General features: G+C 45.4%; 1 protein-coding gene across 3 annotated transcripts; it reads right to left on the minus strand.

The window, feature by feature from the left end:
* Positions 1-692: 692 nt before the first annotated feature.
* LOC135388093 (serine/arginine repetitive matrix protein 1-like) lies at positions 693-25,244 on the minus strand. 3 transcript variants are annotated; one of them, XM_064617411.1, is made up of 17 exons: positions 25,156-25,244; positions 24,570-24,659; positions 24,385-24,510; positions 22,888-23,058; positions 21,541-21,818; positions 18,366-18,470; positions 18,098-18,283; positions 16,920-17,034; positions 14,618-14,767; positions 14,312-14,409; positions 13,023-13,213; positions 12,101-12,239; positions 9,174-9,354; positions 5,550-5,678; positions 4,624-4,797; positions 3,400-3,534; positions 693-979 (listed from the first exon to the last, which is right to left on the minus strand). In XM_064617411.1, exons 1-17 carry the CDS (start codon positions 25,177-25,179, stop codon positions 860-862), a joined length of 2,412 nt encoding a protein of 803 aa, XP_064473481.1. In that variant the 5' UTR covers positions 25,180-25,244; the 3' UTR covers positions 693-859. The 3 variants fall into 3 exon arrangements, with proteins under 3 accessions (XP_064473481.1, XP_064473482.1, XP_064473484.1); XM_064617412.1 differs by lacking the exon at positions 14,618-14,767; XM_064617414.1 differs by lacking the exons at positions 24,570-24,659; positions 25,156-25,244 and having other exon boundaries at positions 18,366-18,510; positions 24,385-24,500.
* Positions 25,245-26,021: the final 777 nt, after the last annotated feature.

Raw genomic sequence — 26,021 nt, forward strand, 5'->3', positions numbered from 1 at the left:
TAGAAAAACAGGACAAGGGGTGTTTAAAATTTGGCTAGCAATAAATGAGATGGGGAGAAAAACTAACAGCTTTATTGCACAGGGCAGGCCCTTAGTAATGGTTTGACATAAAAATATCATGAAATTTCAACACAATCAAGTATGCTTATGCCTATAACTCAAGAGATATTCAGAAACTGATTCTTGCATTGAGATACTGGTGCTGAAATACATAAGCGTACCAAATTTGGTTAAATTTGAACTATAAATAAGGAAGTTAGCTTTAATTGCCACATCCCCCCTTAATAAAACCACAGCTGCAAAAATTTTCTGTATCATCTCGTATTCATTTGTGGCTGAGCACATAATATATCGCCAGCCTCCGAAGCCACTTTGCAAAAAAAACGCCAGTTTTCAGTTTTGACTTAAATAATTCTCGTCAATTTTAGGGCTCGTAAAGTTTGAAAATCAACTGTATACCCACTTGTGGTGTTGACACTTGCATCTGAGTCATCCGGTACCTAGTCTTATATTTGCTCCTTTCATACTTGCATGTCATTTCTTGTATACTTCAGCATTCGTTCAAGTATGCAGTATGCTCCTATGGACAACTGCATGATGTTCAACAAAACTAATGCCACTAACGGAGCGTACCTGTTGTCAACAGAGAGTCAAACTCACAAAAAAGAGAACTGAGAAACAGATGCCAGAGCTGAGAAAGAACATGGAATCCTTTAATGCTTTGTTCAATTATAAAATGGGGTGTGCCTACATGCGAACGAAGTTGCCCTCAAACCTTCTTTCGAGTGACTCGTTTTTTTTTTACACGATGGGACTGCAAAAGCCACCAACAACAACAACAACACGTGAACAAAGCAAGTCAAGGTGAAGCCCTCGGCGTGTCGCCACGACCCAACTGCGCCTTATTCAGTGACTGGAGCGCTTTTTCGCGCAGCTTTCGCTCTAGCTCCTCCGAGGGGTCCTCGGCAATCTCAGAGCCCTGCAAAGAAGGGATCGTTTCAAAAAGTTTAAATCTACCTGTTTGCACTTACTAGGGACTAGGCTTCAAATGGGATAGGCCTGCGCTAATTTCGGAAAAGTGCAATGGCAATTCCTCGCCACTTAAGGAAACACAGGGCTGAAAACTTTTTCACTACCAAGCCTACTTCGCATGCATCCACAGCCTGGTGGAAAATTCTGAAACAACCGTCGACACATGTTACGGGTGCTACAAGATGCACTCAGTATCCATACTTCGTAGGGTGCTACAAGGTGCACTCAGTATCCATACTTCGTAGGGAGACCCAGAGTGCACAGCACCCTAGACAAGAAGGGAAAAAAAAAAAAAAAGTCCAGATATTGACTAGCAGAATCAGAATTTATCGCTTCCTGCCAAAGACTCTGCTTTTCGATCTCGCAAACTTGTGTATTGTACCATGGTAGCTACTTAGAAGATTTTACAGAAATCCTCTTGTGGATTTTTTTCTTCAAATGTATTTTCTAGGGGTGTGCGAATACTTGAGTTCTCGAATTCGAATCGAATACCAAACGCTCGAACTATTCGATTCGCGAATCGAATATTCAATATTCGTATTTTTGAATATTCCACAAATATGAACGACACAACCCGAAAGTGGGCTTCACCTGATGCTTCCGTGCATGAGGTGAAGCCTGCTGTATGAAATTGTCCTTGCTGCAGGACCAGCAGGCGGGATGGTGTTTCGTTCGAGATAACGTTATCCAAAGTTAGTTTTGTAGACATCGTCTGTGGAAGGGGTGGCGCCCCTCCCACGTGCAGTTAGCGGTGCCGACGAGGGACTTTGATCTGATGTCTGCGAGATTGCCTTTAAAAAGTTAGAACTCTCGAATAATGACTACAGCCCATGAACAAGAAGGGTGTCTTAAAGATGTCCTTTATGTCTAAAATTTCAGTAGTGCAACTTCCTAGGGCGAGTGCAAAGAAACTAAAGGGTGTTCATGTCAAAGCTGAGGCAGGATGCCAATTCCTTTGTTTTACAAATGGTCCGTGGTTGTCTGAAGCAATTACAGCCTCATCCGTGTAACGAGCTACTGCCTGACATAAAATTTTGAAACGAAGGTAACCACTCCAGTACTCCAGTAAGTGTAGGCTCACCTGGAAAGCAGGAAGCACTCTCATGTAAAATTAAAGAGTAGGGGCTTTAAACAGAAGAATTGCATGTCTCTCTTGTGACAGTTAATGCCAGAAAAATTACACTAAAGCCATGGGCTACCAAATAGAAACTTTTAGTGCGAAAGCCACATATTGTAAATTTTGCACGAATATTCGATATTCGATTCGGTATTCGGAATTTTTTCCCCCATTCGATTCGATTCCACTTAAAATATTCGGATTCGCACACCCCTAATATTTTCAATGGTGCACCAAAGAACAAAGCTTAGTTTTTTTTTACAGATAAGGTTAGTAATTGCTGTGGAGTTATGGAGCCAGTCTTTGAATGAGACTGTTCCACTACAACAAAATCCCATGTCGCGCGCCTCACGCCATACCCCTTTGAAACGGTCCACTACCTTACGCTAGTAATATTATTCAATGACAACACTGTCACTGCTAAAAGGGAGACTTTGCAGCAAAATCACGTTCAAGCTTATTGCCCCTATAGTTTCGCAGAGACTTCAGAACACAGTTTAGGGCAGGTGTCGGGGCACCAGCATACAACCACGGTTCCCACTGAATTTTGGAACAAAAATTCAAGGGTCTTTCAAAAGGGACGTAAGGGGGCCTTTAAAAGGGACGTCTTGGGACGTAAAACACAGTTTTCACAAAAGCATTTATAAGCTACAAGCTTCACGTGAGAGAATACATGGGGACTGCACAATAGTGATCCGCTCACAAACCTGACTGATGACTTCTGAGCGTTAAAGACCATGGGATAGGTCAGAAAAAGGAAGGTGGATGAATACAACGCAGGGCACCATTAATTTCATGCACTTTTGGTTTCCACTACTGGTTCCTGTTGCAATGACTGCTGATACCTGTGATTTAGAAACTGCAGAATTTGCACTAGCAGCTCAAGGATTTTCAAGGACTGTGGGAAAGCCCCAGGGTTTTCCAGACCTTGAAAATGGCATTTTCAAACTCCAGGGTATTCTAGGATTTCAAAGACCAGGGGGGAACCACGTAACAAACGTGTTGCTTAACAAATTTCTGAAGGATCAATGCAAAGCCTCCCTTTTAAATGACTAAATTGCAGCCCAGCTGTTTCCCAGCCCCACCCAAGTGTCATTCCATGTTGAAACACAATGGCATCTACTGCTCACTCCTCCCTGAACCACAGGGCCTGCTACTGTCTTGAGCACTCTCGTTTATTCCAACATTCTACAGCACTCGTTGAACGCACCACGTCAAGCCTCAACAACATCGTTGTGACGGTCGCTCACCTCTTCTGCCTCCTCTTCAACTTCCTCTCCATCTTCGTCTTCACTTCTCTTTGCCTTCTTGTTCTTCTTGTGCTTTTTATGCTTCCTATGTTTCTTGTGCTTCTTCCTCTTCTTCTTCGAGTCATCCTCATCAGTCTGCAAAGGTACAATAGTGACTTTTACTAAACCACTTTGCAACGTCCCGCTACGGTACACGGTACGCCAAACCGAAACGGTATCGCAATGAGCGAGACTTACGGCGTTGATGTTTTAGTACACCGCGGAAGGGGACGGTACGGTTAATTGACGTCACAGCGCTTCCACAAATCCTGAACCGTTTCGACGTTACGCTGCTGTGGAGTTCCGTTATTGCGATCCATTTAGTTGCATCCACGAAAGGGATACTTGCAATCACCTTCAGCAGCACAAAAACGCTACAGGAATCTGCACTGCCATCTTGCTTCTTGCGTAGCTGCAACACCACCTAGACAGAGAAAGCCCGCGCGTTGCCTCCTCTCCCTCTTTCAATTAAGAGTCAGAATTCGTCTGCTATGCTGCGATTTACCGTTCTGCGAATTCGAGAACCCGCAAACAACTGCAGCTCACCTGGAACCCGCGGACCTAAATATTTAGACAAAAAGTGCAAGACGCTTTCCAGAAAATCAGTCTCGATTGAGGCTGTTTTGTGCTTTATTTCCAAGTTTTCCCATTTAGTACGCAGGAACGTTCAATCACAACTCGCAGACGACAGTGGTTCTTCTCCACGGCCAAGACCGCTGAAAGCACGTTTGTGATTGGCTAGGGCTGTTGAAAACGCGGTCCTCATTGGCTGACTCCTAATTGTTACGTCACGGCGATGAGCGCGCAAGCCTTCCGTATCTAGGTGGTGTTGGTAGTTGGCCTCTTCTCCTCCTCCTCGCGGAGCCCAGCAATCCGCATGACGTCTCCGATAACACGGTACACGCTATTTTTCGAGGAGGTATACCGGCGGTACCGGCGATACCGCGACCGGTGTCGTACCGTAATGTGTACCGTCACCGTGTACAGGTGACCATACAGGTGTACCGGCGATACGCTAGCGAAGCTCCGCGAGTGCTGCGCATGTGCTGCGAGACCAACGCCATAGCGGGTACTGTAGCGGAGATGCAAAAATGGTCTACTAAAGCCCTCTTTATGTCCTTCGAGCACACAATACCCTTTCCAGTACCACGTTTTGAATCTGTAGTATTGAGAACGACGGCTCACCTCACTGCTTTCAGAGTCTTCCTTCTTCCTCTTCTTCTTCTTCATCTTCCGCGATGCCTTCTCGGAAAGTGTCTTGGCGGTCACCTCAACTTCCTCGTACTCAGACTCCGAGTCTTCTTGGTGGTCCTCCTGCGACTCTGGTTTCAGCGGGCGAGTCTCAGGAACTTCCCTTTCCTGCATCACCAGAAACCGAAGAAGGCTGCGTTACAAATAGAGCCTGAAGTTTTCGGGAAATATTTTTTTCTAAATTCGGGGGGCAAAAATCTGGTAAATAAACATGTGCACTAAATTCGTGCGAATTCAGGTGAAAAAAAACATCCATTGCGCTAAAATCGGGGAGAAATCGGGCTCAGTTATTCAAACTAACTGTAGCGATTTGGTACAAACGGTGATGTAATTACATTTTTCTGCCAAACAAGTAAGTTGGTGCATTCCTACAGACATCCCAGAGAGGGCAATTTGCCTGGTAAAAATCGGGTTTCACCCTAGAGAGGCAACCTTCAATTCAGGGTGCAAATTCGGGGAAGAATCGGGTAAAACCCTAAAACTTCAGGCTCTTGTTACAAACTGTTCACATGGTGAATGGCTCCTGCTTCGACTCCACGACCAGTCACAAACAACCAAATTTTGACTAGCATTTTCATAACATTTTCCCACAGGTCGGCACTCATGCCCATCACGTCAGCGTCACGACCCATCATTTAACTTCATGGTCAACATTACGTCACATCATAGGCCATCGCTTGACATGTGGTGGTGAATGATGCCCACGATGATCATCATGTATGAATTCACCAACGGTCATGTGGTACACTATACAAACCACGGAATGAACAATGTGAACAATTCAAACTTGCAACTGATTGCCAGTAAACATGGTCTTCAGTTTCAATGGAATAAAGATAACGGTCTAGAGTAGGACTTACATGACTATGATGATCAGAATGTCTAGGTGCCTTTTCATCATTCTTGGATTTCTTGGGAGGTGGAGATCCCTCTGCTGATGAGCCTCTCCTCCTCTGTTCACGAGGTGGAGCACGCTTGCCAGTGTTTGCCTGCAGTTCCACATTTTATTAACACTACAAAAGTAACACTCTAGTACCACTACATTTAACAGTAACACTATGAAACATGACGCACCCTTCATTTAACTGAATTTAGTTCAAATTTAGCTACGCACCGGAAAATTGTGTAACGCTGCAATTATCGTTTCAATGAAATAACCACCTATTTTTTAAACAAAGCTATTTTGCAAATGAGAGGGAAAAAAAAGCAGAAAAGAAACCAGTTGCAGAATCCGAAGAAGAAAGAAAGAAGCAGGGGTATCAAACGATAAATTGTCCATAATTTGAAACCCGTTACGCGAGTGATCAAGGCACCCCCGTGCCACCTTTTTGCAGCTTCCCCTGGCGGAAAATAAGCTGATCAGATTCTCCAAATCGGCCTGATAAACAAGATTCAAGTTGATGCCTCTTTTTTGCGTCTTGTGTATCATGTGCATATATGAATGCATCGAGCAAGAACAGAGCTGCCCAGTAGTGCCCCCAAGTATGGGTGTGCGAATATTCGAATTCTCTAATTCGAATCGAATACCAAACGCTCGAACTATTTGATTCGCGAATCGAATATCCACTATTCGATGTTTCGAATATTCGACTATTCCACGAATATGAGCGACACAACCCGAAAGTGGGCTTCACCTGATGCTTCCGTGCATGAGGTGAGCCTCCTTTACGAAATTGCCCTTGCTGCAGGACCAACACAGGCCGGATGGTGTTTAGTTTAAGATAACGTTATCCAAAGTTAGTTCTGTAGACATCGTCTGTGGAAAGGGCGGCACCCCTCCCACATGCAGTTTAGCGGTGCCGACCAGGGACTTTGATTTGATGTCTGTGAGGTTGTCTTTAAAAAGTTAGGACTTTTGAATAATGACTACAGCCCACGAACAAGAAGGGTGTCTTAAAGATGTCCTTTACATCTAAAATTTCAGTAGTGCAATTTCCTAGGACGAGTGCAAAGGAACTAAAGTGTGTTCATGGCAAAGCTGAGGCAGGATGCCAATTAGTTTGTTTCACAAATGGCCTGTGGTTGTCTGAAACAATTACAGCCTCATCCGTATAACATGCTACTGCCTGACAAAATTTTGAAATGAAGGTAACCACTCCAGTACCCCAGTAAGTGTAGGCTCACCTGAAAAGCAGGAAGCACTCTCATGTGAAATTAAAGATTAGGGGCTTTAAACAGAAGAATTGCATGTCTCTCTTGTGACAGTTAATGCCAGAAAAATTACACTAAAGCCATGGGCTACAAAATGGAAACTTTTAGTGTGAAAGTCACATATTGTAAATTTTGCACGAATATTCGATATTCGATTCGGTATTCAGAATTTTTTCCCTCATTCGATTCGATATTTGATTCGACTTAAAATATTCGGATTTGCACAGCCCTACCCCCAAGTGAAAATTATACTCTGCCTAGTACGACGCAATCCAAGACGCTAAACTACGTCTTTAGTCTTGCACGCCTAGGGGATAATATCGATGTGCATTCAATATGCTGGGTGAGCTCAACACTCAGGGTACACTTAACTCACTTTTAATTTCGAGATATCCGTGGCGATCATCCCAGGAATCAAACGTCGCGATTAATCCCCAACCCAAATAGTCTTCCGTGTCACCAAGTATTGAAAAAACACTCCTCTATGTTTGTCGCTTGATAACCTCAAAATTCGGGAAGTGCCGGTAGCGCGACGGGGAGGGGCTACAGACTGTATTGCGATTCCCCTATGTCGTACGTAGCCACTATCCGGTGGAGCTACGATGCACTGTCATTGCATTTTGCGTGGCCGCAGCCGTTTCACCAATGATGCCAGTGGTTTTTGTCCGTCCGCACATGTAGCACTTCACTTCGTCACATTTAGGGAATACCTTCCTGTCACACATGGCCACTTACACTCCTGGCTCCTTACGCCCCTGGCAAGGCTGGTGGTACTCAACCAGAAAACCTGTGAAAAGTCACTTGGACGGTGTGAGGAACACACGCAGATACAGTAGAATCTCGATGATACGATCACGGATGATACGAATTCTTTTCCGGTCCCGGCCGGAATGCCTATTCTTTCCATGTATTCGAGTTCGGATGATACGAGCACGTTATCTTGCCTTTACGGGTGATACGAATGAGCCCAGGATGCGACAGAGGTCATTCCCCCATGACGCGAGAGCGTGCGAGTCATGCTGCTGCGTCTTTCGAAAAGGGAGGGCGATCCTCACCACGAACTCCCTTACATCATGCAGCGCAATGCAAGCAATGACTTTTCTTTTGCTGGTGGTGGTGGAGATAAGATCAAAGGGATTGAACGGCCCGGAACCTTATCACATTATCTCTGTTTTGACCTTTTTTACCCCCCTCGCAACAATACACCGCGAAGCTGCGTGACATCGCTCTGGCGGAAAACAGCGACGAGAACCCCAGAACACGTGGAGGGAACATATCAGGACAACTTGTGGCAACATTCCGCGTCACCATTCCGCAAGTCGGCTTCACCTAACGCCTGCTTGCTTTAGGAGAAGCTCGCTTTAGACCACTGTCGCGCGACACGCGGGTGAAAAGCACGTGCTACGTCTTTTGAATCATCTCGCGTATTTGGGCAGCACTGGCCAAAAACGGAGACACGAAAGCGTTACAACCGACCTCTTTCACTGACAGTAACGGAAAATGAACAGTCACTGTCTATTTTCTTTCCTCAATTTTTATTTTGGTTTAATTCGTTTGATACGGATTTCGGATGATACGAATTTTTTCCGCGACCCTGTATTTATCCTGTTTGGTGAGTGCCATGAAGGTGACGAAACTACTCTACACGGACACAACGAAACACTCGATCTGCCGTGACCTCCAGCCATGGATGGTCATGCCGCCTAACACGTGTTACGGACTCTTTAATTCTTCAGGATTGATTGATTAATTGATTATGTGTTTAATGGCACAAAGGCAGGAATACGGCTTCAGGAATACGAAAAGTCCAAGGCCCCAATTTTCCACGAGATTGGAGGGTGCGCCCGTACAATCAGGAGACTCAACGAAATTCGGGAGTCTGCAGGTATGCATTCGTCGTTCATCACTCTGGAACCAGGCGCTCGTTCTCGTTGACTGTGCGACACGCTGGCTGGCACTGCGCTAGAACATCTGCCCGTGCTACTAAAGTTGGGATAAGCAGTTGGGATAAGTTGCAGTCGATAAGCGACAGAATCCAATATGTTAGTAAATACAGAAGTTTGCTTGCCCGACTTTTCTGCTCCTGAGTTTGTCGTATTAGCAAACTGCAAACGTAGCTGGCTCCGGAGTGGACACCCAACTGATCGGCCACTCATCGGCACTTGCGATTCGTTGCGCATCACCACAGCACTTGTCTGTGATTTTCCCCGACTTGAGCTGCTCTTTTTTTTTGCAAATGCCCCGACTTTTCCAGTCCCATCAAAATTCCCTGACAATTCCCGGTTTTCCAAGTCGGTGGGCCCCCTGGGCCCCATTCCCCCTTTTCTGTTTACCTGTTCTGGAGAAGATGCAGATGACGACGAAGAGGATGATGGCCTCCGCTTGCTCGGCTCACGAGGAGGGGGGGAGGCAGATTCTGAAGATGAAGATGATGATGGTGGTGAACGTGCTGGGGGTTTTGGAGGGCGCCTCCTTTCGCGAATGGGTTCGGTTGATGGCATTGGGCCGTACCGTCTGCACAATAAGAGCCATTGGAAGAGATTGTAAAAATCCTAAGTAACTATCATGATAGCACACTATGTTGAAGTCAGGTCCTCTGTCTATGTTCTGCATCTCATGTTCATGTAAAACACGAGAAGCAGTCGTTTGTTTGATTTCCCATAAACTGATATTGCCCAATTTTACCATTTATCGATTTACCCAATTAATTTTATAAGATACGCACCAAGGGTACCAAGAAATGTTGAAAAAAAAAACAACTTTGTTTTCTTGTTTCGACTTTGTTTCTTCAGCGGACACTCTTGACGGCTTTGTTGACGCGGAAGGTGAGGACACCGATTTCTGCCAGCGAACAGCCACCGATGGAGCGATCATGCAAGCTGTCCGGGGGCCTGAGGCGTGAGTGACGAAAAACGACGGGACAGGATGACAAATAGGGACTTTACGGCAGCAGAGGTGTCCAGCAAAGAGGTGATAGAGACAGAGAGAGAGTGTGTGTGTGTGCGTGTAGAAACTGAGGGACATCTCGACCCAGAATGGACTGAGCTTCGAGGCATTCAGTTTCCTCGCCATTGATGAGGACGCATTTGTGCAAGACACGGCCAGGAGACTATGCCGGACTAAAATCATTCCATATTTACAGGCTCCCTGAGAATGTTGAAGAAGAAGAATGAAGGAATCTCCGCAGTGTTCAGCCCGGTTCACAACACGGCACAGTAGAATCTCGATAATACGAATGCCTATTCTTCCCATGTACAGGCCTCGTTAATATGACCCCCGTTAATATGGACGATGCGAATTATGGACAGTTTTTCTCCGGAACGAAACTTTTGCCATGTAATTTGTGTCTCGGTAGTATGGAAGCCCGCTTTTCGGACAATGGACAGAACAAAATGGTACTAATTCCATAGGACCCTATGCATTGTTGCCTCATTATTATGGACATGTCCTAAGGACGACAATCCCCTAGGAGAATCGGATGACAAGGCCTTGTTCCAAATTTCTTCTTTCTTTTGTCACTCAAGAAATCTGGCGGTTATTGTGCCACCCTTCCAGGGTAACAACCCTTACGAGAACACAAGAGGATGACGCGCCCTTCTTGTAAATTTCCCCGTGTGTCACTGAAGACACCTAAAGGTCAAAGGGAGCCTAGAAGTAGTGCAGGGGATGCTTCTGGAATGGGCATCATGACGTCATAGCTGTTATAAAGAGCAAGGGGACTTTGTGTGACTTCAGTTTCTCCCGAGTTCATCATCGAGGACAGATCACATGGCTCGAGCAGGTCCCCAAACGGCGCTCCAGTTCTTTGAAGATAAGGGGGACAGATCACAAGCAATCAAAATTCTGTCGACTTTGAGCTTCAGGAAGTATGTGTACAAGCAAGCACTGATTACTGAGTTTTTTTCGTAATATAAATCATATTAAATATTGGACGACTCGTTATTATGGACGATTCACTTTATGGACAATTTTAGCGAGGAACGAAAGTGTCCATATTAACGAGGCCTCGCGAAGTCTTATCTGCTTGTGTTGATGACGACGACAGTACGTTGTGGTTTTGTGCCTTTTCATTACTTTTTTTTTTTGTGTTCGCGCCGCTAATGCTGACGGTGGTAAAATGGGTATGATGCCGCTGCCGTTCAACGTTCCATCGGCACAGGCGTCTACGCGACATGTACCCATTTCTCGTTCTTTTCGGCGGCGTACTATTGTTCTTTCCGGACGTCATGAGTGAAAGTGAACCAAAGAAACTTCGATACGCGAGCGCGTAGGAAAAAGCAGTCGAGGTTCATCCGGAGTTACGAAGGTAATGAACGCTCAGAGCGACACTGTGCACAAATTATGTGTTACCTAGCATTATGTAATGAATAAAGCTTGATATTTTGTGCCCTTCTTACCTTAGTACCTGTTTCATGACAAATAACGTTTTGCGGAACGCGCGGCGCTGGTAGTGCGGCGGCCAACTTCGCTTAACTTGGCGTGTTCCATTTAACGAATATCTCGATTTAACGAAAGCATTTACAAATTCGTTATATAGAGGTTCAACTGTATTTGGTTATAGTGCAGATTTTTGGCGGTCCCGCAGCATACGCTATAAGTGGTCTCCACTACAGTCAACCCCCGATTTATGAACACCCTCGGTTCCCCGAAAAATCGTTCATAAATCGAGGGATTCATAAATCCAAAATTCCGTTAAGTGAGTACTATCGAGCAAATGGAACCATATTTCCGAGTCGATATTGTGTTTGTAATGCAATATATTGTGTAATTTTGCTTTGGACCATGCCTTCTGCTGTATCAGTCTCACAAAAGCATTCACACTCTGTTTATTATGCAATACTAAATAGTTTAATTTTGGACCATGCCTTCCGCTGTGTCAATTGAGGTCAGGAACACTTCTGCAAAAACCCGTTTGTTGTTCGGATTTCGAGGGGTTAAGAACCGAGGGTGCAATACCTGGAAAACGTTTTGTCTGTTCAGGCATCATTCAAAAGACCACGAATAATTCCTTTGAAGGTTTTTGTTGGCCTCGGAACGATCCGTTCATTAATTGAGGGCAAAAACGCTGCGCAACTCCTAGTTGGTTCCCAGATATTCCATTAATTATTCGAATATCGAGGTTCATAAAACGAGCGAAAAATGCATGCAAAAGTTTGGTTCCTCGTGTTAGTGTTCATAAAACGAGGGAATTCATAAATCGAAGGTTCATAAATTGAGGGTTGACTGTATATCAATTTAAAAGAAAAAGAAAAGGCCTCACTCGTTGCGGCTGTTTTGATGTGGCCTTGGTGAGACAGGACGTTCCCTATGTGAGCTTGACGGAGGTGGGACTGGACGCTGACGATAATCATCCCGGGGTGGTGAACGGTGAGGCCTTCTCTCGGGACTAGCACCACGACCTGTGCATTAAACAAACCGGCTAAAAAAGACAAATAATTGTGGCGGCGTACGCCATTTAAGTAATCTGAACACCAGCAATGGAAATGATTATCACAACTGCAGTAGGTAAGCAGCACCATGTCAGAATAAATGTCACAACAAATGACAGCTAATTTGCTGTGCAGTAACGGGCTGTACCTTTTCTAGGGATGTGCCAAATGAACCCTCGAATCCTAGGCTGGGATTAGAGATTCGGGAATTCGAATCCCGGTGCCGCAAAACGGAGAATTGTATATTTCTCGAATCCACCATCCACGTCTGTTCGTTTTTTTTAAATCCGCGCCACCAGAGTTCGCCGAAAGCCTCATTGACAGACGGGTGTTCAGGCAGTTCAGGTTCAGGTGAGTTCAGGCAGGAACTGTTATATTACAAGTTTAAAAGTAATATGGTTTTGCTTTTGATTGTTGCTTTAGCCTTATGGAAATACACTCAGACCCGAGGATTCTTATAGTCGATGAACAATATGCTAAATAAATTACTATAGGGGTATATTTTCTCCCAAAACTGATTTTTTTTTCTTCATTAAACGAATGTATCATATTCTGCTTCAAAACAGTTTTCAGTACAAGTTTTTTTTTCTTGGCTTTTCGGACTCTTTTTTTTTTTTTAAAGAAAGCACTCGAAAGATTCGAGATTCGTAAGATTTGTGGATTCGCATAACCCCTTCCTTGGATTCCGATCCGCAAAATTCTGGATTTAGCAGGTCCCTAATTTCAAACTTAGCGAACAAAAGAAGCTCTGACCATATGGGCTTTCGTTGATGCGGCCCCTCCTGTCAGGAGGCCGCTGGGGCGGAGACATTCTGCGCCGTTCCCTCTCGTCCCTCATGGGAGATCGCCTCCTCCGTTCCTGCGGAGATGGGCTATTCCTACGGGGGTACCTAGGGGGAGGAGACCTGCCGCGGTACCTCGGAGATGGGCTTCTGCGAGGAGGCCTTACCAGGCAGAAAGTACTTGTCACTCAAACACATCGCAGAAAGCTTGCAGTTTAGGTTATTTGCAAAATAAACACGAAGGCAGCTCAGAATCCTGAGAATGGGAGGGGCTCTTGCCCCTCTGATGCCCGAGCTCCATGCCAAAGTTTGTTCAATGGATTTTGACTCTCCAATCACAACCCGTACAAAAATTGTTCATTTTCCCTCAGTACTTGCCATGCAGTACACCATGTATCAAAGTGTCATAACCCTACTAAGGTGTACATGACATGGACACATTGCTGGTTAGTCTTCAATGCAGTGTACTGCTCACATGCTTCAAACAATGCCAGGGTATCAACCACAGGGCCCTGTGTTTTAGGGTAAAACCCAGTAAAACCTGGTTTTACCCTCAATTTTGCAGCACCATCACTTAGGGTAAACCCAGAAAATTTCTAGTGAAAGAGCTCGCTCTAGTCGGCCTCAGAGGTGGGCAACGAAAACAAACTTTGGAAAGTGACAATTCAGCCACCAATCCGGCACTGGAGAAAACTGAGGCCCGGTTTTTCACCAATGCTGGTTAACTTTGAACTGAGATCAAAGGTTGCTAAACCTGAAGCTAACACCGAATTCTTTTTACAAACATTAGCTAATTGACGTAATGAATGTTTCAGTGACAATAAATGCCTTTAGTGAAGCAGAGTTAAGCGTTAAATTCAGGTTAAGGGACCGTTGATCTCGGTTCAAATGTTCATCGGTGAAACCAGGCCTATGTGTTGGACATTCAGCAAACATGTTCCACATCTTAAGTCAATTTAAAACGCGAAAAGCACTCTTTTTTTTTTTTTTATTTTCAGTCCAATATCATCTGACTTTACCCTGTTTTAAGGGATCTGAATTAAAACCCGGTATTTACGCCTACCCCCCCTTTTAAAGAAAATATAAAACCTAAGGAACACAGGGCCCTACCCATAATCCATTACTCATGACTTGTATGCTGTTGCACAACAGAGCAAAGAACACAAGACAATTTCTTGGCGTCTTTTGACAAGACTCTGACAACTTTGACAGACTTTGACAGACAAGACGTCTTTTGAAGCCAGAAGACTTGGCTCTAACCTGTCTGGAGGCGGCGGCCGCGGTCTGCGACGCAGAGGAGACCTCGACGATGCCGACCCTGAAGATGATTCCGAGGCACTTCTCCTACGAGCACCGTCCTACAATTTCACGCAGGAATAACATTGGGTAAGAAGGTAGCATTCTGCCCGCTCTTCAAGTTTCACAACGGTGTCGGTTACTTTGTGCACTCTCTCAGACTTCACATCTCACACTAGAACCTCCCCCCTGTTGCAATGCATGCAGGCACTTGTGTGTCACACTCAAACTTTGCGCGCAACAAGCTTCTTGGCTCTTGAGAGTCCGTACCCGTTTCCTGGGCCCGTCGCCGGATCCCCTCCTCGAAGGTCCTTCGCCGTCCGAACTGCTCCCAGAGTCGCCGTGCCCGTGAGACCTATAGTGACGCTTCTGCTGCACAGAGTCTCTCTTCTGGGTAAGCTTCTCTTTTAAGGGTGGTGTCTGAATGCAGAATAGATACCTGGGTCAACCACAGCGTCCTATTGCACGAGCACGACTCTACAGTGCAAGCAGCCCAATACGTGGACAAAAACACGTACAAGACACACGACACAACCATGTACCGACCTGTCCATGTACTGCCATTATACATATTGTGAATCTACGGTTAAAACTTTGTGCCGCAACTTCTTGCTCAGTTGACACTGACTGCGTATTTGCAGTGTGACAGATAAGAGAGTGAAATTAGCGCACAATGATCCCTCTCGCAGAGACATGCCTGCCAACGTGAAAAACTCAAAATTCGGGAGATTGCCCACAGCGTGACGGGGGGAAGCTGCGACACACTACCGTTGCTTCCATCGACCGCAATTGCGAAGACGCGTCGTCATCTGGCTCTGCAACGCTGGATTGTTTGCAGACGCAGCTATTTCATCGATGATGGTAGTAGTCTTCGTCTCTCCGCACCTGTGGCGCTTCGTTTCATCACGTTTTGAGGGCATCTTCTGGAACAGCGGTCACACGTGATCGCTTACGCTCCGCGGCAGGTTGTGCTCAACCAGAAATCCCATGAACGGCACTTGGCACGCACGTACGCGGAACACGTGCAGGCATTTCTTCTTCTTGTTTGGAGAGTGCCATCGAACAAAATTAGCGTACGAGACTGGACTGACGATACCACGCCTTCTCAAGAAACATGGACACAATGAAACATGACCTCCAGCCATGGATACACATGTGGCATTATGTGGTTCGCTGCTCACCTTTGCTTACCCCTTTGTTTGCCACTAGCATTCCGCAAAAACATGTTACAGGCTGCTTAATTCTTCAAGCATATGTTTGGGCAGCTTTTAAAGGAAAGTGACATAAAAAAGCCATCGCGCGAAAGTACAGCATATCGTAGTCGACAGTGTCAACATTCTGAAGACTGAGGAGAAACTGCGAAAAGAAGCAACCGGTGACAGCGCAAGTACAAAGTGCAAAAGGATCAGAGAATGTACGTCCGAAAAACTTGAAGGCGCATGTAATGAGTAAGCGCATTTTATCGTAGGGTGCAGGCTCATTAGGGCGCCAACCTCGACACACTTGAACATGACGTTGTGCATATCTACAACGAGTTGTTTTCAATAAAATATTGGTACAGTAGAATCTCAATGATACGATCACGGATGATACGAATTGTTTTCCGGTCCTGCCGGAATGCCTATTCTTCCCATGTATTAGAGTTCGGATGATACGAATGCGTTATCTTGCCTTTACGGATGATACGAATGAGCCGAGGATGCGACAGAGGTCGTTACCTCGTGACGTGAGTCATGCTGCTGCGTCTTTCGAAAAGGGAGGGCGATCCTCATCACAAACTCCCTTACATCATGTAGCGCAATGCAAGCAATGACCTTCCTTTGGTGGTGGTGAAGATAAGATCAAAGGGATTGAACGGCCCGGAACCTTATCTCTGTTTTGACCTTTTTACCCCCCTCGCAACAATAAACCGCGAAGCTGTGTGACATCGCTCTGGCGGAAAACAGCGACCAGAACCCCAGAACACGTGGAGGGAACATGTCGGGACAACTTGTAGCAACATTACGCGTCACTGTTCCGCAAGTCGGCTTCACCTAGCGCCTGCTTGCTTTAGGAGAAGCTCGCTTTAGACCACTGTCGCGTGACTTGCGGGTGAAAAGTGTTACAACCAACCTCTTTCATTGACAGTAACGGAAAATGAACAGTCACTGTCTATTTTCTTGCCTCGATTTTTAAATTTTGGTTTAATTCGTTTGATACGAATTTTTTCCGCGACCCCGTGAGATTCGTATCATCGAGATTCTACTGTATATCCACCTTCTTTCGCAGCTCTGTAGGATGGAGCTGATCTAGGTCAGCTTTCCTGTAGCAATGTCTTTCGCAGCATAACGACTAAATTAGCGAGAACCTCCGACACCATTATACGCGGGTTTCGCTGTATTACGTTTAGCCACAAAACGTGCAGGACTAAACAGGAAGAAACCTGAGAGGGTGGAACGATATTTAAAAAAAAAAAAAGTTCCGTAGCGCAACTAAGATCACACAACTTCTCCGGAACTTGAATGCTGTCGAGACCGCATTGTTATCATGTCCTTTTACTCTGCTCCCTTACTCTCGTGCCTGCGTCACTTACCGCTTGCCTCCTGTCGGGCTTTCCTTTGACGGGGCCAGAGTCGCTGCTCCCACTGGAGGAGACGGATGAGGAGGAGCTGGAGCGAGATCCCGTGGGAGGAGATGCCGAGCGTCGTCTGTGAGGAAAGGATGCCATGCCCTCCGTTACGCCCCGGTTGTTTGGCAGTGCACGCCAGTGCTGCGGAGGCAAAGGCTTTCCAAGCATATCGCTCCGCACACCAACCCCCGTATTCTCCACACTGTTACCAGAGGCAAAGACGCAGTCGATCGACAGTCTTTTTCGCCCAATGAGCAGACGTCGCTTGGTAGCACTGCTTGCGTCATTGCCCACCGTCACTTACTATTAGACCCTGAAGTTTTAGGGTTAAACCCGATTTTTCGCCGAATTTGCACCCCGAATCGAGGTTTACCGGTTTAGGGTTAAACCCGATTTCTACCCGCAAAACTGCACCTAAGCTAGGCACCTCACGGCAATGACATACTAATTTTTCACAAAATACACGGTTGATCTCAACGCCTGGATAGGCTGTACAACGAACGTTTCTTCGACAATAGAGCCCGATTTATCCCCAAATTCAGTCTGATGTTAATTTTTCCGCCCGAATTTGCATGAATTTTCGACACCAAGTGATTGACCTGAATTTTACCCCCCGAATTTGGAAAAAAATAAAACCCGAAAACTTCAGGGTCTACTTGTTATTCCTGGGGCACCAAAAATTAGTGAAAGCTAAATGTTTTGAAATACATATACGAAAAGCGGCCTGTAACAGGCTGTCGCTATTCACGAAGCAGTAATGTTCATTAGTATACAGCTATATATAATAGTTATAATAGTAATATAATAATAGTAGTAATAATAGTAATATTTATGGTAATAAATGATCATTGGTATACAGTCGCCAACCGATTTTTCGGACTTCGCTTTAGGAGCCACGAAATGAGTCCAATAGATATATATATATTTACAATTTATATAGAAGGGGAATATATATTTATTGAAGGTTTGATTTATTGATGATTTCTTGACTGTTTCTATGGGGCGTTAGACAGTGCCAACAGTTTTGTCCCAAAAATTACAGTTCGAATTTTTGGAGTTAGAACCGCCGGCTGGCGACTCCTTTACTTTCCATAACTTGACACCTTCAACAGGCATCTCTCTGCACGAAAAATGCGACTTGCCTGCGTTGTGGTGGAGGGCTCATCCTCCTTGGTGGTGGACTCCTGCGATGAGGTGATGGTCTCCAGGGCGGTGGGCTTCTCCTGCGCGGCGGTGGACTCCGAGACCGCCTTCGGGGAGGAGGGCTGCGAGATCTTCTCGGGCTGCGCGATCGCCTTGGGCTACGGGACCTCCTTGGGGAGCGCGATCTGGGGAGCAAGGACCGAGGATTGAGGATTACAGGGACTGAGGTTCGGAGATCACGATCGGCACGCGGTACCGGCGACTCACCTCCCGTGGCGCCGTTCTTTCCGCGGAGGCGATCGCCTGCGAGGACTTTCGGAACGACGCTTGTCAGACTTGTTGCGGTTGTCCGGGGGAGACTCTGAATGAACCCTGGAGGGGGCAGTTTCAAGGATGACAAAAAATATGCCGACTGTGAAAAAGAACAGTGCGCTGCTTAAACTCGGAGAAAAAATGCGCACACGGCGTTACATCAGCATCCTACAAGAATGAGGCCACGGGCTTAAGCGGGTTTTTCGGAGTACAAAGTATACCGCAAGCGATAGAGGTGTGCAAGGAAATGGGCATGGGGGAAAATTTTTTTTTGTCGCAAGTCCTACGCTGGGACCTTACGCTAAGCATATGTTTCTGCTAAAATTGACAGACCAAAAGCCGGGAAGCATCTTCAGTATATTAAGTTTTTACATTGGCTTACATAACAGAGAGAAAGAAAGAAAAAAAAAAACAGGACGTTTCGATGCCTCTACAGGCGTCCTCATCAGCATGAACACAACGAAATGTTGAGGTAGCTAGAGTGGGAAACCGTTTAAACTAGGGGTGTGCGAATCCGAATATTTCAAGTCGAATCGAATCGAATGGGGGAAAAAATTCCGAATACCGAATCGAATATCGAATATTTGTATTTTGTATTCATCCACCCCAGGTGAGTTTTAAGACTGAACCAATCTAAGGCCCACCTGGGGCAGCTACCTCATGCAGCTGGACTGTAAAAGCAAGGTCCCAAATGCATGGGACTCATCTATGTAAAATCGCGGCATTTTTCCCCCCATTGCGGTGTAGCTGCTGGGGGAGGGCCGGCAGCTACACTGCCTTCTCTCGCAGTAGCATTTCCCACCAAGCAAGGACATGCACGTTTTATAAAGAGGCTGTCTGAACAGCTGCACTGTACGATGCTACAAAGTTGAAACACGTGGCCACATCAGTAAGTTATGGGTTGTTGCATGGATCACCTGTTCATTTTCAGCCTCCCAACTGATCAACTTTATTCTTCTCGCTTCTAACGAGCTGCCTACTTACTGATCCAATTGGCCCGAATATCGCCACAGGAGCACAACAAAAGTATAGCAAGCTTCTCGAAGAGTGTCGTTCTTGCAAGAACTGTTTGTTTTCAATACTTTCCTTGTACAGTTCATGATTGGAACCAGCTTGATCTTGACCAAGTATCTTGCCTGTCAGTGAATTATTTTGTTGATAGAATTACACGCTGAACCCATGTGTCCTTTGTGTAATTCCAAATATCAGCCTCTGCCTCTCTCAGATGAAAGGGACAAAGAATGCCAGGCACGGTGAGCCCGTTGCAGTGCGGACAACGCAGATTCAGGTTGTCCCACAAATTCCTTCTACTGGTTAGTGTACCCTTGTCCTAACTTCCTCATTTCACAAAAGAAACCTGCCTGTCAGACATTTTGGAGAATTCCCCATTTCCTCGGTCCCCTAACGTTGTGCAGGAAAGTGTGACACAATCACATTTTTGTATTGCGAGAATACACCTTGTGGCTCGTGCTTATGTGCATAGCAGCTTCCTACCTACATGACTACTTCACGACTACTAATGGATTGAAGTAAGCTGTGCGCTACTTCGTTATAGCTAGACCCTGAAGGTTTAGGGTTTAAGCCGATTCTTCCCCGAATTTGCACCCCGAATTGAAAGTTGCCGCTCTAGGGCGAAACCCGATTTTTACCCGGCTAATTGCCCTCAGTAAGACGTCTGTAGGAATACACACTAGAAAACGCAGTTTTACACCACCATTTGTACCGAACCAGTTAGTTTGAGTAACTGAGCCCGATTACGCCCCAAATTTAGTGTACTGGAAGTCTTTCCACTCAAATTTGCGTGAATTTAGAGCACATGTTTATTCACCCGATCTTTACTTCCCGGATTTATAAAAAAAATATTTCCCGAGAACTATAAATTTTTTCTTCTTCTTGAAAATAAGATACTACACAACTTCTTGCCTCAGACCTGGGCCAGTCCAGTGACATAGGCATAAACCATTTTGTTATTTGCCATGTTAAGGAAAAATGTGAGTAATGAATTTACAGGAAGATAGCAGAAGTAGCGGAGAGAGGCAGTGGGCATACCGAGATGGCGAAGTGGGTCCCTGAGGTGCGGGAGTGCGGGAACAAAGCAAGGCATCTATGGTGCTGAATTCATTTCAGAAGGCTAGAGTGGGGACGAGTGTGAAGCCTCCTACGGCACGAACTCTTATCGGACTCGACTTCAGTGGCCTCAAGTAAACATTACATCCAAGATAAGTGTGATAAAAAGTACTCTCACTCGATGCACAGGCCTTGATTACTGCAAACATTAACAGCAATGTAGCGTTTATTTAGAGACTGCTTTGTTCATAGAGCTTACGGTTAGAGCCTGAAGTTTTAGGGTTGAACGCAATTCTTCCCCGAATTTGCACCCCGAATTGAAGGTTGCCTCTATGGGATGAAACCAGTGATTTTTACCCGGCAAATTACCCTCACTGAGATGTCTGTAAGAATACGCACTACCTAACTTGTTTCGCAGCAAAAGCAGTTGCATCACCGTTTGTAGCTAACCAGTACAGTTAGTTTGAGTAACCGAGCTCGATTTCTCCCCAAATTTAGCATACTAAAAGTTTTTTTCACCCAAATTTGCCTGAATTTAGTGTGCACGTTTATTTACCCAATTTTTACCCACCAAATTTCGAAAAAAAAAAAAATCCAGAAAACTTCGGGCTCTACCTACGGTCTGTGTGCACTATTAGAAGAGCCTGAAGTTTTAGGGTTTTACCCGATTCTTCCCCGAATTGAAGGTTCACCCTTTAGGGTGAAACCACATTTTTACCCGGCAAATTGCCCTCACTGGGATGTCTGTAGGAATGCACTAACTAACTTGTTTGGCAGCAAATGCAGTTACATCACCGTTTGCACCAAACCATTACAGCTAGTTTGAGTAACTGAGCCCGATTTCGCCCCGAATTTAGCATACCGGGAGTGTTCTCACCCGAATTCGCATGGATTTAGTGCACACGTTTATTTACCCGATCTTTACCCCCCGAATTTAGAAAAAAAATATTTACCGAAAACTTCAGGCTCTAACTATCAGCAACGGTACCTTCACCACCCGTGGTGCATGTGTTACACAACTAAAAAAATCCAGTACACAGTCGGGCAACCCCTGTCGGCTCACCTCTCCTTCGCCTTGTCTGATGCGTCCTTCTTATCTGACGGACCGGACTCGGACAGCTTCTCCTTCGCGGAGGACCTTTCTGCGACAGCCTTGGGCTTTTCGCTATGATTCTGATCCTTTGGCTGCTTGGTCCGCTCCCTCGATCTGTCCCTCGACGACCTCTCTTTGTTTGCCTTCTCCTGCTGGATCGCCCTCTCCCTGGCAGCTTCCTTGAGCCGTTCGTACGGGCCCTTCTCCTCAATGCGTTTGAGGTTCTCTTGAATGCGTTCCTGTTCCTCCTGAACAGACCGTGATACAGAGCGGCAATCTAGACACTGCATTACTTCGCTTTCGTATGACGAGGTTGAACCAAACAAAGCTCGATCGCCGGCATGACTGAATTCTCCAATGAAAACGTTGTGTCTAAATGATGAAAGAAGGAAGTCACTGAACAGGTTAGCCAGCTGCAGGACTCAAACCCACATCTTCTTGATTACCGGTAATCCAGAAGTTGTGGGTTCGAATCCTACAGCTGGTAAAGCTTTACAGTGACTTCCTTCCTTCCTTCCTTCATTAATTTCTTTCCTGCTTCCTTAACCTGCTTAGGCAGTTGAGGCTTTCTATGTGTTCCAGCCTCAGAATACCAATTGGCACCATTGTGTCCGGTGCCTACACAAATAGAAGACGCTCCCAATAGCACAGGTAGCTGCTCGTACCCCTACAGTTTCAGTGCTTGAAATAATCTGCCGAGAGTGGCCGAAGATGATTCACCATGACCTTACAGGTCTCTATAGTTAAGAGGGAGAGGGGGGGGAGGAGTCAGGTGGGTTATCATCAGTTCATAAAGTACTGCTAATGCTCTGATAAGCCCCACAATTAAAGCTCAGGAGAGTCATAATATTAATAATAAATCAATAATTTTGTAAAGCACCTAGCACATTGCAGGACACAGCTAAAATTTCCCAATTCACTGAATCAATAAAGAGAATCCAGTGACACTGCTGGGAACATCAGCAGAGCATCGAGTTTTAGCATCAATAATTTTGTAGAGCACCTAGCACATTGCAGGACACAGCTAAAATTACCCAATTCACTGAATCAATAAAGAGAATCCAGTGACGCTGCTGGGAACATCAGCAGATCATCGAATTTTAGCATTAAACGAGGGGAAACCTGCTTTTACGCACGTCGTCATGATGCACAAAGCTCGTTACAACATTACCGTAACACTGACACCTCCCCTTGGCTTGCGATTCTGGATAATCTACTGCTGCCAGGACATGTGTAGCCCCATTTTGTTGTACACGTACAAGCACCCAAACACCAAGCCCAAACTTGAGCAAACGCCGTATGTCGGTCAATCCCCACCTGACGTTTTTTAATCTCTTCTTTCTTCTGCTCGAGAAAGGCGGCGGGAATGCCTCCCACGCTGTCCTGAGCGCTGAGCAGGAGAGTCCAGAGATCGCCCATGAAATCACGTGCATTCTTCCCGTTCAAGAAACCAGTCAGGTTGATCTGCATCATCCGCCCGTCTGGGTGCTGCAACACAAGAGCACCACCGTCCGATGATCACCCGTCCAAAGTAAAGAGGCCACTCAGCGCATGAACACGGCTTCCGGTATACTTCCGACCTTTGGATGGACTAAGGCGCAACTACAAACTGAGAAACCGTAAGATGACGGACAGCCACAACAATTTAGCAGTTGCTGTTTAATTCAAATTTTACATAATTCATTCGTTAAACGTGCTCCGTGAAGAATGCGATCTCAATGAAGAGGTGAACAAAACTGTTCTGCTTATGTAAAAGGCTATTCAAGCTAGGAGATATAATGAACCCTGATGTATTCAGAACAGAGACTGTTCAGAAGCATGCCCACCCTTCAAACTGTCCCTGTTCAGCTCACATCACAGTACAGTTCCTCTCATTGATACATGCTTCTGATCGTGGGTTCAGAGCGAAAAAAAAAAAAAAAAAAACTTGGGACATTGTCGTAACAAGCTTTTGCAGTAGAACCTTGATGCTACAACTCCAGCCTGCAAAATCAGTCAGCAGTTCATAATTGGTCATTAAATATGAACCGTACCTTCTGTAACGCTACAGTCAGTAAAGAAGGACCCTTTCGCATTTTCTATTTCGCTGAAATTTCCCCAAATTTTGGAAGGTACAACATTACACAAAAGAATCACCTTGCACTTTTGCAAGGTGATTCCACAGCAATCTCACATTACGCATTTTCTTCTATTCCATCATCAAGAAATAGAAACTACACTGTGCAACTCCCATGTTGTAGCGAAGAGAAAACGTCGGTACAACACTACAGTGCATCGCACATGCCCCATATGCAACTTTTTGTCGTGGCAGAATCACCAATAAGCATGTTATGCGTCATATCACACGCTTTCGTCTGGCAGCCTGCTTCGAACATTCTGGATTTGTGCAATCCATTTACGGCCATTGGTTGGAAAACGAAAGACTGTGTCGCGGAATGTCGTAGAAAGCAGGGGGGCATACAATCAAGATTCTACTGCAACAGTGAAAAAATGGGTATGTATAATAAATCCCACAGGTCCCACCCACTTCTGGGCAAAAAAAAGTACATCAGTCAAACTGGAAAACAACTTTTTACCACCTCTGCTGGCCATCTCTAGCAGGATATGAGAGGGCTTCTTGCCAATAGTGGACATGGCCTAGAAGACTGAACAAAGTCTACATAAGGGAAAACATTTGGACCAAGCCTACCACTCAACACATTCAATACCTCGCAACCTAGCCACTGCATCTCAAACGCCAAGTACAATGGGAGAACGTATGCCATCACAGGGGATCTATCATGTACGAGGGACAAAAATGATGTAATGTCTCACCTTCACGGCATCCAACTGATTAAACACAAACTCCACAACTACTTCATCTTCCATACCAAGTAGTTCTGTTATCTTTTTGGTAATCCATGGTTTTATTGTGTCCAAGTTCACCTTGTTCATGTCAACCTGCGAAAGAAAATGAGGCTATCTCGTAAGAGTTCACCATTCACACGTATCAGGCTTACCTTTTTATTAAGTACATCGTGGAACTTGAGCTGTTTCAACAGCTTTTTCTGCTTGTCTGTAAAACGGTTATCCTGCTCGGCACTTGTGCCCTGGAACGAAATGCTGCACATTAGACAGAATGCAGACCTGCTACCAACTTCGGATCAATATGTGTGATCTACTGATTGCGGAACAGCGGTCAGTCTCAACACAAAACCAGAAGATTGAGTAACACAGTTATAAAAGAACATATCAATATGTTGCAGCGCATGCCTGACCAGCAACTACCATGCTTGATGCTTCCGAAATGGACACGCAAAAAACGTTTACTGTTTACCTCACATCACAGATTTTGTTGCAGCAATAACCAGAACGAATCATTCAGTGCAGCAGCAAATCCGTACGACAGCAATTTTTCAATACATGTGTTTACGCGGAACACTTGAGAACTTTTAGGCTTAACTATGGGTGAGCAGAGGCGTCATGGCAAACAGACGATCCGTAAAGCATTTCTGTTGAATTTCAACATCGAGAAAGTGCTAGAACGAAGCTCATTTCGTTTTGTATACTACAAAAAGTACTTGCAAAAAGGAATTGGGAACTTACGCGAAAAAACCCGGCATCAGTCATTGTTTTTCACTGTTTTCGCCACCATTAGTAACCCACAGTGGCCAGACGAACTAACTGAAAATGTCGAGTACGCTGCCTTCCCGCCTACCCGTGGCGAAGCTGCCGAAACCGAAACCTGGAGTGAGACATTATGAAAACTGCTTCTTTTATACACAAAGAAACGACAAAGCAAAGAAGAATTGACTCATATTCGCGTCTTTTTTAAATAAATTCAATAAATATCTTAGAAGGAAGGAAGCCAGAGGTACAGACAAACTTTGCAGCCTCAGCGGCCAATAGTCCCAGAATAGGAAAACATCATGAAATATGCAATAGAATGATCAATAGCAACCTATCAAAGATCAATGTAACGATCATTACCCTGATATTTCTAAATTATGTTATAATGCTTTCGTCTGTCTGCGGCACCTCTTTCTCTGGATGCAGACAGTTGGGCAGTTCAGCATTGCGTACGTACACGGTGCCTCTATGATGTATTTAATGAAGAGATGACACCTTTGCCAAACACAAGTGTACTCGTATTCAGGCTCCTCCAGGGACCCCTCCTTTCCCGCCAAGGATTTGCACAGGGCTTTCATTTCATTGGGATTGCTAGACTTCCGTTGAGCGTGACCCATGCCATCTTGACATGACAAAAAAAAAAAAAGCAAGAAAAGAATGCACACTTTCACGGAACGTGTCGCGACTTGCTGACGAAACGTTTGGCATAGACGCTAAATGTCGAAACACTTTCCGTGACGGTCTGCAAATTTGTTTGTAAAATGTTTGTGATATGTCCGCGGAATGGTTAATTGCCGCAGGGAACTCCAAGACAAGGAAGAGAGACGTACACAAGACAACAA

This window comes from Ornithodoros turicata, chromosome 3 (genome assembly GCF_037126465.1).
Source record: "Ornithodoros turicata isolate Travis chromosome 3, ASM3712646v1, whole genome shotgun sequence".
Taxonomy (NCBI): Eukaryota; Metazoa; Arthropoda; class Arachnida; order Ixodida; family Argasidae; genus Ornithodoros; species Ornithodoros turicata.